At 45.3% G+C, this 18,449-nt stretch overlaps 1 protein-coding gene across 1 annotated transcript in view; it reads right to left on the reverse strand.

Annotated features, from left to right (window-relative positions):
- Nucleotides 1-6,806: 6,806 nt before the first annotated feature.
- Nucleotides 6,807-18,449, reverse strand: part of LOC115090297 (alpha-N-acetylgalactosaminide alpha-2,6-sialyltransferase 2-like) — a 118,859-nt gene continuing 107,216 nt past the window's right edge. The window contains exons 8-9 of the mRNA XM_029599211.1: nt 9,783-9,882; nt 6,807-7,675 (exon numbers count right to left, since the gene is read on the reverse strand). Coding sequence (XP_029455071.1) covers nt 7,505-7,675; nt 9,783-9,882 — 271 coding nt within the window. The 3' untranslated portion in view covers nt 6,807-7,504. The remainder of the gene's footprint in view (nt 7,676-9,782; nt 9,883-18,449) is intronic.

Here is an 18,449-nt window from a genome sequence, read left to right on the forward strand (position 1 = left end):
AAGAGCCCTGCTCGCCTAAATCCGCCCAAAACCGGGCGGATTTAGGCGAGCAGGGCCCTGCGCGCCGGGAAGCCTATTTTACATAGGCCTACCGGCGCGCGCAGAGCCCCGGGACTCGCGTAAGTCCCGGGGTTCTCCAAGGGGGGCGTGTCGGGGGCATGTCGGGGGCGGTCCCGGTCGTCGCGGCGTTTTCGGGGCGTGTCGGCAGCGTTTTGGGGGCTGGTACGGGGGCGTGGCTACGGCCCGGGGCGGTCCGGGGGCATGGCCGCGCCCTCCGTACCCGCCCCCAGGTCGCGGCCCGGCGCGCAGGAGGCCCGCTGGCGCGCGGGGATTTATGCCTCCCTTTGGGAGGCGTAAATCCCCCAACAAAGGTAAGGGGGGGGTGTAGACAGGGCCGGGCGGGTGGGTTAGGTAGAGGAAGGGAGGGGAAGGTGAGGGGAGGGCGTTAGAGGATTCCCTCCGAGGCCACTCCGATTTCGGAGCGGCCTTGGAGGGAACGGGGGTAGGCTGCGCGGCTCGGCGTGCGCCGGCTATACAAAATCCATAGCCTTGCGCGCGCCGATCCAGGTTTTTAGCAGATACGCGCGGCTCTGCGCGTATCTACTAAAATCCAGCGTACTTTTGTTTGCGCCTGGAGCGCAAACAAAAGTAGGCTATTCGCGCTCCTTTTAAAATCCGCCCCTTAGAGAATAGCCACTGCCATTAGCAATGGTTACATGGAATAGACTTAGTTTTTGGGTACTTGCCAGGTTCTTATGGCCTGGATTGGCCATTGTTGGAAACAGGATGCTGGGCTTGATGGACCCTTGGTCTGACCCAGTATGGCATTTTCTTATGTTCTTATGTTCTTATGATACCTGAAGGTTGCAAATGTAATGCCAGTTTTCAAAAAGGGATCAAGGAGTGATCCAGGAAATTACAGACCAGTGAGTGTGACATCTGTGCCAGGTAAAATGGTAGAAACTATCATAAAGAACAAAATTGCTGAACATATAGATAAGCATAGTTTAATGGGACAAAGCCAACATGGATTTAACCAAGGGAAGTCTTGCCTCACAAATTTGCTACATTTTTTTGAAGGCATAAATAAACATGTGGATAAAGGTAAGCCAGTTGATATAGTGTATCTGGATTTCCAGAAAGCATTTGACAAAGTCCCTCATGTGAGACTTCTTAGGAAATTAGAAAATCATGGGATAGTTGGCAGTGTCCTATTGTGGATCATCAACTGGTTAAAAGATAGAAAAAAAGAGAGTAGGGCTAAATGGTAAATTTTCCCAATGGAAAAAGGTGATTAGTGGAGTGTCCCATCTAGGACTGATGCTTTTTAATATATCAGATTTGCTGATGACTAAAATTATTCAAAGTTCTAAAATCACAAGAGGATTGTGAAAATTTGCAAGAGGACATTGCAAAACTGGGAGACTGGGCATGCAAATGCAAATAAAATTTAATGTAGACAAGTGCAAAGTGATGCACTTAGGGAAGAGAATCCCAAATTATGGCTACACAATGCAAGGTTCTACATGAGGAGTCACCACTCAGGAAAAGGATCTAGGTGTCATCGTTGAAAATATGTTGAAATCATCTGCTGTGTGCAGCAGCAGCCAAGAAAGCAAATAGAATGCTAGGGATTATTAGGAATGGAATGGAGAATAAAACAGAGAATATCATAATGCTTCTCTTTGCTCTATGGTGTGACCTCATCCTGAGTATTAGGGATGTGAATCGTTTTTTAATGATTTAAATTATCGTCTGATAATTTTAAAATTGTCATTAATCGGTAAGGGACTCAATACAATAGGAATTCCCTCGATTTATCGTGAAAAATCGTTAAATCGAGTACAGGAATTATTTGGGGGGAGGGCGGGAAAACCGGCACACCAAAACAACTCCTAAACCCACCCTGACCCTTTAAAACCAATCCTTTACCCTCCCCCACCCTCCCGAACCCCCCCCCCCCAAATGTTAAATTACCTGGTGGTCCAGTGGGGGGAGGGGGGGTCCCGGCGCGATCTCCCGCTCTCGGGCCATCGGCGCCATTTTGGCTACCACTGATAAAAATGGCGCCGATGGCCCGATAAAAAAAACCCCACCCGACCCTTTACAAATTACCCCTTTGCTTCTCCCACCCTCCCGACCCCCCCAAAACTTTTTACATGTACCTGGTGGTCTAGAGGGGGGTCCGGGAGCCATCCCTTCAATCATACCCTCGGTGCCGGTGCAGGTGCAGGACTGGTTTCAAAATGGCGCCGATCGCCTTTGCCCTCACTATGTCACAGGGAGCGACGGTCGCTCCCTGTGACAAAGTGAGGGCAAAGGCGATCGGCGCCATACTCCATCCGAACCTGATCGTTAAAACGATCGGGCACACGATTCACATCTCTACTGAGTATTGTGTTCAATTCTGGTTACCACATCTCAAGAAAGAAATAGAATTAGAAAAGGCACAGAGAACGGTGACCAATATGATAAAGGGGATGGAACAATTCTCCTATGAAGAAAGGCTAAAGAGGTTAAGACTATTCAGTTTGGAGAAGAGACAGCTGAGGGGAGATATGATAGAGGTCTATAAAATAATGAGTGGAATGGAATGAGTAAACGTTAATCAGTTTACTCTTTCAAAAAGTGCAAAGACCATGGGACACATAGGGGTACATTTTAAAAGAGAGCACGCGCGCGTACTTTTATTCACGCATCAGGCGCGAACAAAAGTACGCTGGATTTGATAAGATACGCGTGTATCTTATAAAATCCAGGGTCGGCGCGTGCAAGGGGGTGCACATTTATGCAACTTGCACGTGCCGAGCCCTGCGCGTGCTGCCCTTTCCTTCTGAGGCCGCTCCGAAATCGGAGCGGCCTCGGAGCGGAGCAGCCTTGGAGGGAACTTTCCTTCCACCCCTGCACCTTCCCCTCCCTTCCCCTACCTAACCCACCCTCCCGGCCCTATCTAACCCTTCCCCCTACCTTTATCAGAAAAGTTACTACTGCCTCCGGGCAGTAGTAACTTACGTGCGCCGGCATGGCAGGCCCCGACACAGGCCGCTGTGTCGGGGCACTCGGCCACACCCCTGGACCGCCCACACGCCCCCGAACACGCCCCCGATCGAAAACCGTGCTCCCTGGCCACGCCCCCGACCACCCCTTTTTGCAAGCCCCGGGACTTACGTGCGTCCCGGGGCTTGCGTGCGCCGCCGAGCCTATGCAAAATAGGCTCGGCGCGCGCAGGGGGGTTTTAAAAGGGTTACGCGCATACCTTATGCGCGTAACCCTTTTAAAATCCGGCCCATAATGAAGTTATTGGGTAATACATTTAAAACTAATAAGAAAAAATATTTTTTACTCAATGCATAATTAAGCTCTGGAATTCGTTGCCAGAGGATGTAATGAAAGCTATTAGTGTAGCTGTGTTTAATAAAGGTATGGACAAGTTGCTGGAGGAAAGGTCTGTTAATTATTAAGGGAGAATTGCAGAAATCCACTGCTTATTCTTGGGTTAAGCAGCTTGGAATCTATCTGCCCCTTGGGATCCTGCCAGGTACTTGTGACCTGGCTTAGCCATTGTTGGAAACAGGATACTGGGCTTGATGGGCTTAGTCTGATCCAGTATGTCAAATCTTATGTACTCATCACTTCTATAGCCCTACGTACACAGCGCTGTGCAAACACACAAGAGATAGTTCCTTCTCAGTAGAGTTTACAATCTAATCAAGACTGACATACAGGAAAAAAAAGAGAGTTTGGGAATTTCATTTATTAAAAGAATGGTTGCAATTAATAAAATTATATTAGACTGGGTCACTGGGGGATCCAAGATGGCGTCAGCACCGCCAGTCTGAACGCCGTATTAGTTTGCCTCCAATTTTTCTTCTAATAATTTCTTAACTAAAATGTCCCATTCTGGCTAGAAAAGACGAGCGAAGGAGGGGGGGGGGGGGGTTCGAGTTCGAGGGGGCCCTGCATCGGGAGTCGAGTCACTGGGGTTGGAAACTGTGGAAGAGGTGCAAATTTCTTCCTCTGGCTCAGTTATCTCTCTGTCCCCGATGGCGAGAGTTACTCCAGTGAACCCTGCTGCACTCAGACACCCGGACGGGAGCCTGGACCCCGTCGCCTGTTGATGATGCAGGCAGTCGAGGGCCCCAGGCAGGGAGCTCTCCACCGGGAAAAGGAGGTGCAGATGCCGAGGTGTCTGTGCTCGGCAAGCTCACCAGTCCCGCAGCCTTGGGAGAGCAATTTGTTCTGGATGGAAAGGATTCCTTCAGTTCTTTGGGTACATATCCTGGATTTTCCTTGGTAAGACCTAAAAACTATAACTTTAGACTCTGTCTGGGAGGCAATTGAAGGACTTGGAAGTTCTCTTACAAATCAGCTAAATGTATTAGTTCAAAACTCAAAGGAAAACGACCAGCATTTGCAAAATGGTTGAGAACTCTTCTAAATTTATGTCTCAACAGTTAAAACAGTTTAATATGAGTCTGACTTCTGTTAAATCTTTACAGGATTCTCTTATAAAGGATAACACATCTCTATCAAATAAAATTGAAAATCTGGAAAACGCTATTCGCGGAAGAAATTTACGTTTAGTGAACTTCCCCAAGATGCCTTATATTTCACCCACAGATATGTTTAAAAGATATTTAATAGAGATTCTTAAAGTCTCAGAACATGCAGTTCCTCCATTATCTAGGTCATTTTATTTGCCACCACCTAAGAAGGGGAAAGAAGAAGATCATCCTGGGACAGTACATGAAACTCCTATAGAGCGTCCTGATGAATTAACTATGCCTGGTATGAACACCTCAGAATTTTTGGAAACCTCAGACTCTGCCCAAGTTACACCAGCAACCCTGATAGTAACTTTTGAGTTAGAAATGGACAGAGATTGGATGTTGAAGCTCTTTTTCAGGTATCAATTAGAGTCCTTCTTTCAGCTCCAGGTTAGAGTTTTTCCTGATGTGTCTAAAGACACAAAAGAAGCGGAAACAATTTTTGTTGCTTAGACCTAAGGTCCTCAAATAGGGCCTTCTTCTTACTGAAATTTCCTTGTGCGTGCTAAATTAAATATATAGATGCTTCATACATTTTCTTTTCCCCTTCACAGTTAACTCAATTTTTAAGTGACAAAATTGTAACCCCTCAGGATAACGCAGTTTAAATTAAGGTTAATATGTTTCTTGTAAGGCTGCGTGTCTTCTCTCTCATTTAAATAATGACCCTCTATGTGGTGCTGATCTTTGTTTTCCTCTTATTGATTAATATTTCTAGGAATAGTGGAATTGGGTCCCCTTGTATTGTGGACTAGATTGTATGAAGTTTTGAAATTTTTCTTTTGTCTTATTATACATTGAAGTTTGAATTTCATATATTTTTTCTGAATGTCAAGATTTTCTTGATTTTAATGAATAAATTGCATAAATACAAAAATGAAAAAAAAAATTTGTATTAGACTGGATTTGAATAAGGCCAGAAAGGGAGTATGCTGCACCAGCTCAGGAAGACTATTCCAAGCATACGGTGCAGGTAGGTGGAAAGCATGGAGTTGGTGGAGATGGAGGAGTTCATAAGGGGGCTGTAGAGAGATAAGAGAGGAGAGGTAGTGAGGAGCTGCAGAGTGAATGCTTTGTAGGTGAGTAAGAGGGGCTTGAACTGTATGCAGGAATGGACAGGGAGAAGAGGGGTTATATGAGTGTAGCAACTTTGGCGAAAGAAAAATGGCACAGCTGAATTTTGGATAGATTGTAGTAGAGAGAGATGGTTCACCTGGAGACCTGTGAGAAGCAGGTTGCAGTAGCGGGAGGAGATGAGAGAGTGAATAAGGGATCTGGTAGCATGTTTTGAAAGGAAGGGACAGATTTTTGTGATGTTACAGAGAAAAAAAAAAAAGACACAGTTTAGCAGTGTCTTGGGTATGTGTAGAGAAGGAGCACAAGGAATGAAAGATGACCCCAAGATTACGGGGTGAGGGGACTCGGAGGATGACAATGTTACCAACAGAAATAGAGAAAGGTGGAAATGGCTTTGTAGGGAAAGATAAGGAGCTCTGTCGTGGCCATGTTGAGTTTAAGGAGGTGGTGGGGCATCTAGGCAGCGATATCAGACAAGCAGGCTGAGATCTAGGACTGCATTTGTGGAAATAGAGAGGTAAATCTGGGAATCATCGGCAAAAAGATGGCATTGAAATCCAGGGGAGGAGATCAGAAGAAAGGGAATTAGTGCAGAAAGAGAAGAGGGCCCAGAGCAGAGCCCTGAGGCATACCGATTGTTAGCAGGATGGGAGAATCCACCAGAGGAAATACTATAAGTGTGATGAGAGAGGGGAGAAGAGAGTCAAGACAGGAAAGAGTCCTGAAATCCAAGTAAGAACAGAGCATCAAGGAGTAGGTTCAACAGTGTCAAAAAACAGCAGATAGGTCAAGGAGTAAAGACCTTTGGTTTCAGCCATAAATAGGTCATTGGTGACTTTAATGGCTGTTTCTGTGGAGTGCAGCCAGAGGGTGAAAACCAGTCTGGAGTGGATTGAGAATGCCTTGAAAGGAAATAAAGTCAAGACAGCAGAGGTGAGCAGCACATTTGAGTGTTTTGGATGTAAAAGGGAGGAGGGAGATGAGATGATAGTAGGGCAGGTAGGGTCCATGCTGTATTTGTTCTGTGGTAATTGTGTGTGTGAGTGTGTGTGTGTGTGTGTGTGGGGGGGGGGGGGGGGGGGGGGGGGGAGGGGCGGCAAATGGGATAAACCTGCACTGCAGCTCCCGACACTGTGGATACATGCAGAAGCTCATGTCTATTGTGTCAATCTGGCAGCTATCCCCAGTGCTAAATTCTTTATTAAAGGAAAACAAGAACAGGTGGTAAGAAATACTCTTTCACTGTGAGCAAGAAAACTCTACTGGCAATAAAATATTCTTGTCTGACACAATATTTGTTTTGTCACATAAGCCAAACACACTAGGTGGCCATCCCATGTGAGGCAAATGAAGGGCAGATAGGTGTCACTCTGTCTCCTACCAGGCAGAGAGTGCCTTGGTGTAAGATCCATTCACATCTCCAGCTCAGAAATAAGACTGAAAGTAGAAACCAGGAGCAGAAAGGAGTGGGGGCTCTGCTGGTACAGTGCTACATCTTTCAAGGTGACCTATGTGATTTGGGGTTAAGTGCTACATTAAGGGGTTGTGGAACCTGCATTTTGCAATCTGACCTGCCTGCCAGACTGCAGCTTCCAGAAGTGGCCTGTGCAGCAGAGGTACTGTGAAGTTGAATCAGCTGGCAGGAATACCCCCATCTTCCTCTGATGTATAACAGAGGGCCATATAAGCACTCGAATGAATGTCTCTGTGTACTGTAAACATGATAATAGTGTCTCTCAGGGTCATACTTTATATAGAAGCTATGCTGGAGTCTCCATAACTGGCTGAGTGCAGATATGCCATTTACTCTCATGTGCTCACTTTGCTCTGTCCGTTGTTGGAGTGTGTGGACTTGTGCTGTGTCCTGAGCCAGCCCATGGTCACTGCCTGCTGTGCAGCTTGATAATCCCATTCTTATGCAGCTTTTGCCAGAGCTCCATTTCTAGCTTGAAATTATGATTGCTATAGAAGATGAATTCTTTGTAGATCTTGTCATAATAGTGTTCAGAATATTTGTCATAGTCCGGTGTGATGAATCCGTAGGCACTGACCTAAGAAAGACGGGGAAGAAAAGTGTCACCCAGAATCCGGATTTATCAGATTTTACATTCCACTTTTCAGCACTTCAAAGCTGATTACATTCACTTCTCTTTCCTTCTCCAGGGAGGGCGAGCATCACATAAGTGAAACAAGAGAGGGGTAATGCTCCAGATGTTTAAATGCCAAGAGTGCACCTGTTCTCTAGCTCCTTGTCATCAAAAGACTTCAGTCACAAACAACTAGTCTTCCACAAAACGGGAAAACTGGAACACCAGCTGCACTGCTGCAGACTCATTTTCAACAGACCACACAGAGTGGTAAAGCCTGCATTTTTATATAATGCGTGCAGACTTCTCCAAGGATTTTCAAAGCAAAATTACACACATAAGTTCACCTTGAAACTCCTCAGATAATTGTCCGAGCATGTGCACACATTCACTTGCATAAAAGTACACCTCCACTTTGGAGCATGGAATTTATGTGTGTGCCCATACGTGGATACTTTTTAAAATCAAGATGTACACATGTAAGCGCCAACTCTACCCACAGGAACATCCCTCCTCAGGGTACGTAAAAGGAGGCAGGAACTTGGGTTCTTTGTGTGCTGAGCCTGGGTCAATTTTAGGACAGTATTTATATGCCTACAAGCAGGTTGTAGGCACATAAATGACCTCCTATTGTGTGATCTAATACTAAGCCCCTGCAGAGAAGAAGCTATTCATTCTAGCCATTGTGTGCTCAATGCGCAATTGAGCTCTGGAGTTTGTTGCCAGAGGATGTGGTTGCAGTTGTGGATGCAGTTGTGGATGCAGTTAGGGTAGCTGGGTTCAAAAAAAGGTTTGGATAAGTTCTTGGAGGAGAAATCCATTAACTGCTATTAATCAAGTTGACTTAGGGAATAGTCACTGCTAATAATTGCATCAGTAGCATGGGATCTACTTAATGTTTGGGTACTTGCCAGGTTCTTGTGGCCTGGTTTGGCCTCTGTTGGAAACAGGATGCTGGGCTTGATGGACCCTTGGTCTGACCCACCATGGCAATTTCTTATGTTCTTATGAGCACAGGTGTGCCTTTATCATATTGACAGAATTCAAGAATGCCTGGGATAAGCACAGAGGATTCCAGGATAGGAAGAAGTGAAAGGAGAGCCAGAGAGCATCAGGGCCTATGAATTAGGAAATGAATTGGGCGGACTAGATGGGCCTTCTGGTTCTTAGTTTTTAATTATTGTATTTTATTAACAGGATTAGTGTTCCCTACAAAGCAATTGAAATAAATAAATAAATCTGTCCTCAGATTCTTTGCTTCTCTGTTGTATCATTCCTGGTCCCAGATATGTTATATTACCTCTGCTTCCAGGTATGTTGTATCATAGCGGGTATGTAGGAAAGACTGGTGCACTATAAAATATTATTAATAAATGAATGGCGGTGCCATATACTAGTGCCACCTTTCATGCTGTAGATAAATGTCTAGCAAGAATGCACCAAATTGTAATCATCCACCTAGTCCAAAATCTTTATGCACTTTAAGAAAGATTTACTTCCAAAAATGAGAAACTAAACTTGCTTATGAAAATAAGTCTTGAATATATAACCAAAGCTTCCCCCTAACCGAAGGCCACGCAGCAGCAGCAAGCAGTGTTTTTTTTCTGAACTAATTGATGAATTCTGCCCAGAAGCTGCCTGCATTTCCCCCAGAGCAGGCAACTTGTTTGCTGAAACACTGGTGTCAGGTTTATTCCCACGGCAGAGGGCTGTGGCTTTACAGCAAAGAGATTCCCACATCAGGGTCTAGCTATGCCGGATCAGTGTAATGGGTGAAGATCAATGGGGAAGATTTTGTTATACATATATTCATGGCTTTATTTTCATAGGCAAGTTTACTTTCTCATGAGAATTATTTCTGGACAAAAAAACCTTTACTAAAATGCATTTGAGCTTTTGGACTAAGTGAATGATTATAATTCAGTGCATTTTTGCTAAACATCTATCTAAGGCAGGAAAGGTTGCTCTACTATAGGACACCTCCATTTATTAATAATATTTTATAGTCCCTCATTCTCTTCTCCATAGTGATATCTGTGCGATACCTAATCCCAGGTGGACTGTACTGTACCTGGTCACAGGTGTGGATCGCAGCCAGCAGCATTGCTGCTCCTGTGGAGACTCGGTAGACGTCTTTATCCTCAGTAGTTAAGATGGAGTCCCAAAGAAACCTGCAACCATAAATTAATATTTTCCTGCCAGAGCCTTTAGTTGGCAAACTTATTTTTTTCTGGTATTTGGTTAACATTTGCGTTTGTTGTGAGATTACATTTCTTTATAATATATTGTATATTTATTATTGGTTGTTCCTCACTTGGGGGTAGATTTTTAATACGTGCGTGCATGCGTCCATGTGCGCGTGCTTCCCGGCGCACACACGTGGACGTGCTGATTTTATAACGTGCGGGCGCTGGCGCAAGCATGTCATAAAATTGTTGAGCCGCATGCACATGCGTGCTGGATTTTGTAATCTGTGTGCACATGTGCGGGCGGCACACACAAGGTGGGAGATTATGCAAGTTTCGCGCAGCGACGCATCGCAGCCTTCCCCAGTTCCCTCCCAGTCTGCTTCAAGTAAGGAACGGACTGGGAGGGAACTTCCCTACCTCCTACCCTAACTTCCCTTCCCCTCTTCTCCCCACTTCCTTTACCTTTTTTTTATTATTTTGTTGCTTACTGCTCCAATGGAGCAGTAGCAATTTGCGAGCGCCAGGATTCCCTTCCCCGGTACAGCCCCGCCCCCGGACCGCCCTTTTCTTCGGCCCGGCACTTCTGCACGTAACAGGAGTTATGCGCGCGGTTGGGCCCCTTCTAAAATGCGCGCACAAGGCCCAGCCACATGCGCAACCCCCGTTTTCCCCGCACGCAGGGGACTAAAAATCAGGCCGTTAGAGTATTGTTTGCCAACAAGTGTGTCTTCAGACCCAATCAAATGTGCCATAGAAAAGTCACCACTGCCTGATGCTGAGCTCCATATCAGCAGCTGAGCTTTGCTCTCAGCACCTCACGGTAACAAGAAATACCAGCACTGGCTCTTAAACTTGTGGGAGCTCCTTTCTGAGGCATGTGTGATCTTGCATGCCTCTTCTTACTAGCTACAGCATGAGTTCTGGAGTGTGGGAATGAACAAGCAGCATGCAAGGTACAGACAGCCAGGCCCCACTTTGTGCAGCACACACAGCACGTCCTCATCTCCCCCAGTCCCCTCCCACACTCGTCTCCTTAAGTCCTTCTATCCATTATCTTATTCCCAGGCTTAGTAAAACAGAGAGGGACCGATGCAATACAGCGCGCTCAGCCGAGTGCACTGTTAACCCGCAGTTGAACAGTCCAACGAGGAGTGAATCTAATAGCCCTCATCACATGCAAATGCATGTGAATGAGGCTATATTCACTCCCTATGCAAAAAAAAAAAAAAAAAAGTGTGTCTGGGACGCACATTTAGCGATCAGAAATTAACGCCTGCCTGGAGCAGGCGTTAATAGCCAAGCCCTCCTTAAACCAGTACAGAAAAGCAGAAAAAACTGCTTTTCTGTACTGCCTCCTACTTAATATCATTGCGATATTAAGTAGGAGGATAAACTAAAGTAATTTAACAAAAAAAAAACCAAAAAGCGCTGGCAATTGGGTGCAGGAAATGGATGGTCAATTGACAACTGTCCATTTCCTGAACCCCTGGCTGTGTGGCGTTTAAGAAAACCGTTGCTGATAAACTCAGCGTCGGTTTTCCTAACCGGCGGACGGCCAACGCCCTCAGGATCTCCTTCCTAACGCGACCCCCTAATTTAAATATTGCATGGCGCCCCCGTGGGCCTGGGGGTGTGTCAAAAAAGCGGGTGCTGACTGTTCAGCGCCTGCTTTCTGTGCCAAAATAATGCATCGGCCCCTGAGTGTGCACTGAGCAGCAGCAGTGGAAGAGCTCTGGAGCCACAAGTGGCAGTCAAGGTAACCAACTGAACTGGCTGCCTGCTCCACACCAACTTATCTTTGCTCCCTTCTCATGAACTGGTTGACTGTGATGGCTTCAGGTGTGTCTCTTCCCCCTCTCCCCCTTTGTTTTAAAATTTGGAAGAGAGACTGCTGGGGCTTTCAGTGCTTCCCTAGCTCTTCTTTTGGCCATATAAGTCCACTCCATGTCTGCCCTGCCTGCTCTGCAGAGGCTGGTGTACTACACAACATTTTTGTTAATCTAAGTGTGCCTTGGGCTTGACAAGATTGGAAAAGACTGCATTGGTGAGTAATACGTTAAAACAAATAAAATAAACTTCAAGTCCCTATTAGCTACTATAGTTTTAGGCTCATCAGATCATCATTAAAGTTTAAAATATTGTATTCATCTTTTATTTTATGTATTTATTTATTTAAGGTTTTTATATACCGGCATTCATGCTACAATCACATCATGCTGGTTTACAGTTAAACAGGGGTGCAATATAGACTTCAAACTGGAACTATAGTGCAGAAGAAAGCAGTTACAAATAACAAGGACTGTTGAACTAGGAGAAGAGGGAAAATAAAGGAAAAGGTTAATAACGGCTAAAATTATTTACAAAGAGATGAAATTGAGCTGACTGTGTTATGTATGTTGATGGTGAAGGGCATTAACTGGAGTCCGGGAAAGCTTGCTTAAACAGCCAAGTCTTAAGTCTTTTTCTAAAGGTTGGGAGGCAGGGCTCCTGTCTGAGATCGGGGGGGTGGGGGGGTGGAGTTCCATAACGGTGGACCAGCCGTACAGAGGGCTCGATCTCTTAAGGTAATATGTCTAGTGGTTTTGGTAGGAGGTACCTGGAGAGATTCTCTGTATGCGTCTCTGGTAGGTCTTGAGGATTTGTGTAAGTGGAGAGGGATTTGTAGGTCAATTGTAGTGTGTTGATGGATGGTTTTGTATATAATGGAGATGGATTTGTAGATGATTCTGAAGTGAATTGGTAACCAATGTAGATCTTTTAGAATTTTTAAAGAATTTTTTATTTTTTAGAACACACTGCTTAAAAGTACATTTCCATAACACAGAAAACACCTCCATCTCTAATATGCTGGATTACAATTAAAAAACAAAAAAAATGTGCATTTCACCCCATCAAGTGGCCAAAACTGTAAACTAGACAACTACATCGAGAATTTCAGACAAGGATGAAAACACAGCCTTCCAGCAAACAGAATAAAATTCTGTATAACCTTTTTTCACTACCAAGAACTGCCATAAAAAGCCTATAAAACATTAAAGCTGAAAACATGAAAGCTGAAAAAAAAGAGAGACAAACGCTGCAACCACGTGGTGAGTTGAAACACTCCCACCCCCACCCCAGCCGGCCTCTCCCCGCTCGGATTTGGCCCCTTAAAAGTAACGGAGCGTCCTGGGGCGTCACGCACCGGGCGTCACGCACCCGAAGGAGCGCGCCCTAAGGAGCTTGCTCCTTAGTGCGCTCCTTTGTGAGCCTCTTTGGGTGTCTCTTCTATGGACCCTGACGTACGGGAGACCACCTAACTTGTGCTCTCCTCAAGGACCCCATTGCCACCTAACTCCCACCAAACAGGCTGGCCACAGTCCTCCGCTGAACTGTCCAGGACCAATGACGATCACTTTACTCTTCATACAGAATATAACTATTATCTTCCCAGCTCAGATCTTATCCACCTAGTCTCCCCGACCCGGTCGGATTCTACAACAAACAGCATACCACCGCAGGGTAAGGCCCTACCCCTCCCCCCCCCACGAGCCGGACAGCAAGGCCCACCTGCTAGCTTGTATCTATTGTACTGTACCATCAGTGCTTAGCCCTGTATCTCGCACTGATTTTCATACCTGTACTATATCCACCTGCTTTCTGTATTATATTATATTCTGTATGATTTTCTGTATTTTATCTGCACTCCAACTGCATTCTGTTTTATACCTGCACTCTGCACATGTATTGCCTCCACCTGCATCTATTGTATTGCATATCCGCCTGCTATTGTATTGCATCCACCTGCATCTATTGTATTGCATATCCGCCTGCTATTGTATTGCATCCACCTGCATCTATTGTATTGCATATCCGCCTGCTATTGTATTGCATCCACCTGCATCTATTGTATTGCATATCCGCCTGCTATTGTATTGCATCCACCTATTGTATTGCATCCACCTGCATCTATTGTATTGCATATCCGCCTGCTATTGTATTGCATCCACCTGCATCTATTGTATTGCATATCCACCTGCTTCCACCTGCTTTCTGCACATGTATTGTATCCACCTGATAACCTCCCACTACAGCATTCTTCTCAGTACCCACCCCAATCCCAGAGAAAACAAAGCATCCTACCCCCCACCATCCACCCCCCTTGACCCTCTCACTCTCAACCCACCCCCCCCCCGCACCACAAACTACGTTACATAAGAGCCAGAGCTCAGACTCTTTAAACCCAAGAGCCAAAGCACCTCTGCCCTTCATTCCAGTCGATATAACTCCCTGCCTCCATCCCCTTCTCACTTTATACCTCTCCCCCTCTTACTGGCAAGTCTCCCTCCTCAGAGATGTGCCGTCTCACCATCCCTATCCTCCCACACACCAGCCGACCCAAAACAAATACCACCAGCCATTGCCCAATTATCACCCAAAGATCACTAATACCCATCATGATTACGCCCCTCACACAATTCTTAGGCCTAGCCTCACTAGTCATATCCCTCGTCAACGCCCAATCTATCTGCAAAAAAGCTCCAATTCTTCATGACCTACTTACTGATGCCAGCCCCGACATATGTGCCATTACTGAAACATGGCTAAAAGATTCTGACCACGTCTTCATCAACCAACTCCCCTCTCAGACCTATGATATCTTCTCTATCCCCTGCCTCAAAAAAAAAGGGGGAGGATTACTCCTCGCCGCTAAAAAGCACCTCAAACTCAAACTCCACCCTTCTAAACCACCCCACAAACTGGAAATTGGCCTCTTTAAATCTAAGACTATGCAGATCTGCCTCATCTACGCCCCCCCCCAGGCCTACTTGAACACGACACATCCCCCCTCATAGAATATATAACAAACAACATCAAACTTGACTCTGCAGCAATCATTCTCGGAGATTTCAACCTCCATGCAGACAACAACCCTATCACACCTGCCTGTGAAACACTAATGATCACCCTCCAAGCATTAGGCTTCAAGCAACTCATCACCTCTCCCACACATAAGGCTGGTCACACACTGGACCTCCTCTTTGTCAACAAGCACATCACCTCACACAGCACCCCTACCTCCACTCCCATCCCCTGGTCTGATCATTTCATCATTAACGCCCACCTCCACAACAATGCCCCCTCCTCATCCTCTCGCTCTCGAGATAAAACTCAGGCCACCAGCAAGACTATTGCTCTCGAGATAAAACTCAGGCCACCAGCAAGACTATTGCCTTCCGCAAGCACTGCTCATCGGAAGACATCTCCCGTGCCTTTGAGAAAGCAAACAAATCCCTGGACCTCTCCAACCCGAACACAGCTTTGCAATCTTGGAATAACATCAATGCCAAGATAGCGGAGGAAGCCTGCCCCATGATACACAAAAAAATACCCTTAGCCAACACAGACAAAAAACTATGGTACACCAAAGAACTCAAAACGATCAAACAGGACCTTAGAGCCAAAGAACGCACCTGGCGTAAAAACCCCACTCCCCACACACAAGTCAGCATATAAACATTCATTACACCACTACCGTCAAGCCACTAACCAAGCCAAAAAAGACTTCTACGCAGCCAAAATCCACAATTATCAATTCGATGCAAATGCCCTTTTCACGTTTGTTGCTAATCTCACTGCCCCCCCCATGCCCCTTCTCCCCAGAACAAAACGCCAAAGAGAAATGCACAGAAATTGCTAATTTCTTCAAGAATAAAATTGACAACATTCTCCTTCGCTTCACCACCAAGCCCCCCACCACTTTCCACCTACCTACCCAAAACATCCAGAACCAATCTGCAAACGTTCGAACAAACATCTACCCTTGAAATTGAAACCATTCTAAAAAGAATGAAACCTGCTTCCCATTCTGCTGACACCATCCCCTCTAAGACCCTCCTATCTTCTCCCACATCCATATCCAGACTTCTATCTGACTTGATCAACTGCTCTCTTACATATGGCAAGGTCCCAGACCCACTCAAACTTGCAATAGTCAAGCCCCTCCTAAAAAAGCCCACCTTAGACCCCAAAGACCCCTCTAACTACCGGCCTATATCCAACCTCCCTTTTGTATCTAAAATACTTGAAAAGGTTGTCAATACCCAGCTCTCTGACTACCTCGAAAACCACAACATTCTGCACCCCGCACAATTTGGCTTCCGTAAAGGTCGCAATACGGAAAACCTCCTTCTGGCAGTCACCAACACCATACATATAGGCATGGACCAAGGAACCTCATTCTTACTCGCTATACTAGATATCTCTGCTGCTTTCGACACTGTCAACCACCAAATACTCCTATCCCGGCTATCAGAAATCGGCATCTCTGGCACTGTACTATCATGGTTTACCTCATATCTCACCCATAGAGAATACCTGGTCAACATTGACAACTCTGAGTCCCCACGCATACCCCTCCTCCAGGGTGTCCCCCAAGGATCCTCCTTATCCTCCACCCTCTTTAACATATATCTTCTTCCCCTCTGCTATCTACTTTCTAACCTCGGTCTCAATTTCTTCATGTATGCGGATGATGTACAGATCCTCATCCCCATGCAAAAAACACTCCAAGAAACTCTGAACTTCTGGGAATCCTGTCTTGCCTCCATTAACTCTCTCTTAGACAGCCTCCAACTCGCTCTTAACACAGCAAAACTGAAATCATCCTCATTTCCAACAAACTCGAGGTTACCTCACAGGCCTCTACTAAAACTACCCCCACAACCCTCCCCATCCTGCCATCTATAAGAGACCTAGGTGTTGTATTAGACAAACACCTTAATTTTCATCCACACATCAAATCCCTTCTAAAAACCGGCTTCTATAAACTCCACATCCTCAAAAAGCTCAAACCCCTCCTCCACCTTCAAGACTTTCGCCTTGTATTGCAGTCCACAATCCTATCAAAATTAGACTACTGCAATTCACTTCTCCTAGGCCTGCCCTACGCCACAATTAAACCCCTACAAATCTTGCAGAACTCCATGGCACGAATCATCACAGACACTCGTAAGAGAGAACACATCACACCCATTTTAAAAGAACTGCATTGGCTCCCCATCCCTTTCCGTATAAAATACAAAACCCTTACAATACTCCATAACATGCTTCACAAAAATACCCACGAATGGCTCAAGGAAACACCACGTTTCCGTACATCCAATCGTCCATCCAGAGCCTCCACGGCGGGCACTGTACACATCCCACCCCTCAAAATAGCACACCACTCCACTACCAGAGAGAGAGCCTTTACCATAGCCGGCCCCTCCCTCTGGAACTCTCTTCCCACGTATCTCCGCCTTGAACCTTCCTTACCCAACTTCAAAAAAGGCATCAAAACCTGGCTTTTCTTACAAGCATACCCTGACTCCAATCAGACCTAAACCCCCTCCACTGCCACTTCCAATTCCCTTACCCCTTCTAATCCGTTGATGCATCCTAGGGAATTCCTGATTTTGTAAATTTGTTAATTTTTTATTCTCAGTTTTTTTTTTAACACAGTTCCTATCAATTTCTCTCTCCCCTAGCACTTCACTACCTTTCTCCTTCCCGCAACTTCTGCGCTTACTGTCACCTGACCCCCATCCTCTCCTTTTTCCTTCACTGCTCCACCTCCCCCCTCCCTGTTATTTGTAATTTCCTCTTCCTCCTTTACAATGTTGATTGTGAACCGGCATGATATGTCCTATGAATGTCGGTATATTTTAAAAGCATTTAAATAAATAAATAAATAAATAAATTATCATCAAGCCAGCAGACAAAGCAGGCTCATTACCGATTATGGACACAAAAAAATACATAGAAGAGGGGCATACATGCTCCAGGAAACTGACTGAGGAACGTACACAAGAATACACTCAACAGTTGAAAAGTCTTATCAACATGTTTTACAAATTGTTTATAATGTAACTGAACAAGACAATAATATAGTTCTCCACCTTTATCACACTCAGCCAGTTCACTGTTTGCACTATTTGATACTGTTACTATATTTTTATATTACTATATTTCAGCTGATAGGACATACAGTCTCCCACTCTCAGTCTGTATATCTGTTTCTGTGTCTATAGCTTTCTCTCCCCTCCCATCTCTCTCTCTCTCTATATATATATATCTGTCTCCAAAGCTTGGAAAGAAGTGATGTGGGTTATTACTTATTTGACAAATGGCCCAGCAATGGAACAGACCAGTTTCCACATGACAGGTGCTGGTCCAGAAAAATACCATCTCTGGGGATAGGAGCCACCCAGACGGGTACAGAACACAACAATCACCAGATCCTCCACACGGCAAACTCCCACTGACCATACTGAAGGAAGTGTAAATCAAATGGGGATCACAAACCTTTCTAACTACCAGGTATCACGGCATAAAGTCTCAACCCTGACTAAGGGATTTTTATTTTGCCCCTCAAATAAATTAGACAAAATTCAACTATATTTCGATCTTGAAGAATTTTTTATTTTTTAGAACACACTGTTTAAAAGTACATTTCCATAACACAGAAAACCCCTCCATCTCTAGTATGCTGGATTACAATTAAAAAACAAAAAATGTGCATTTCACCC

Source organism: Rhinatrema bivittatum, chromosome 4 (assembly GCF_901001135.1).
Source record: "Rhinatrema bivittatum chromosome 4, aRhiBiv1.1, whole genome shotgun sequence".
Lineage (NCBI taxonomy): Eukaryota > Metazoa > Chordata > Amphibia > Gymnophiona > Rhinatrematidae > Rhinatrema > Rhinatrema bivittatum.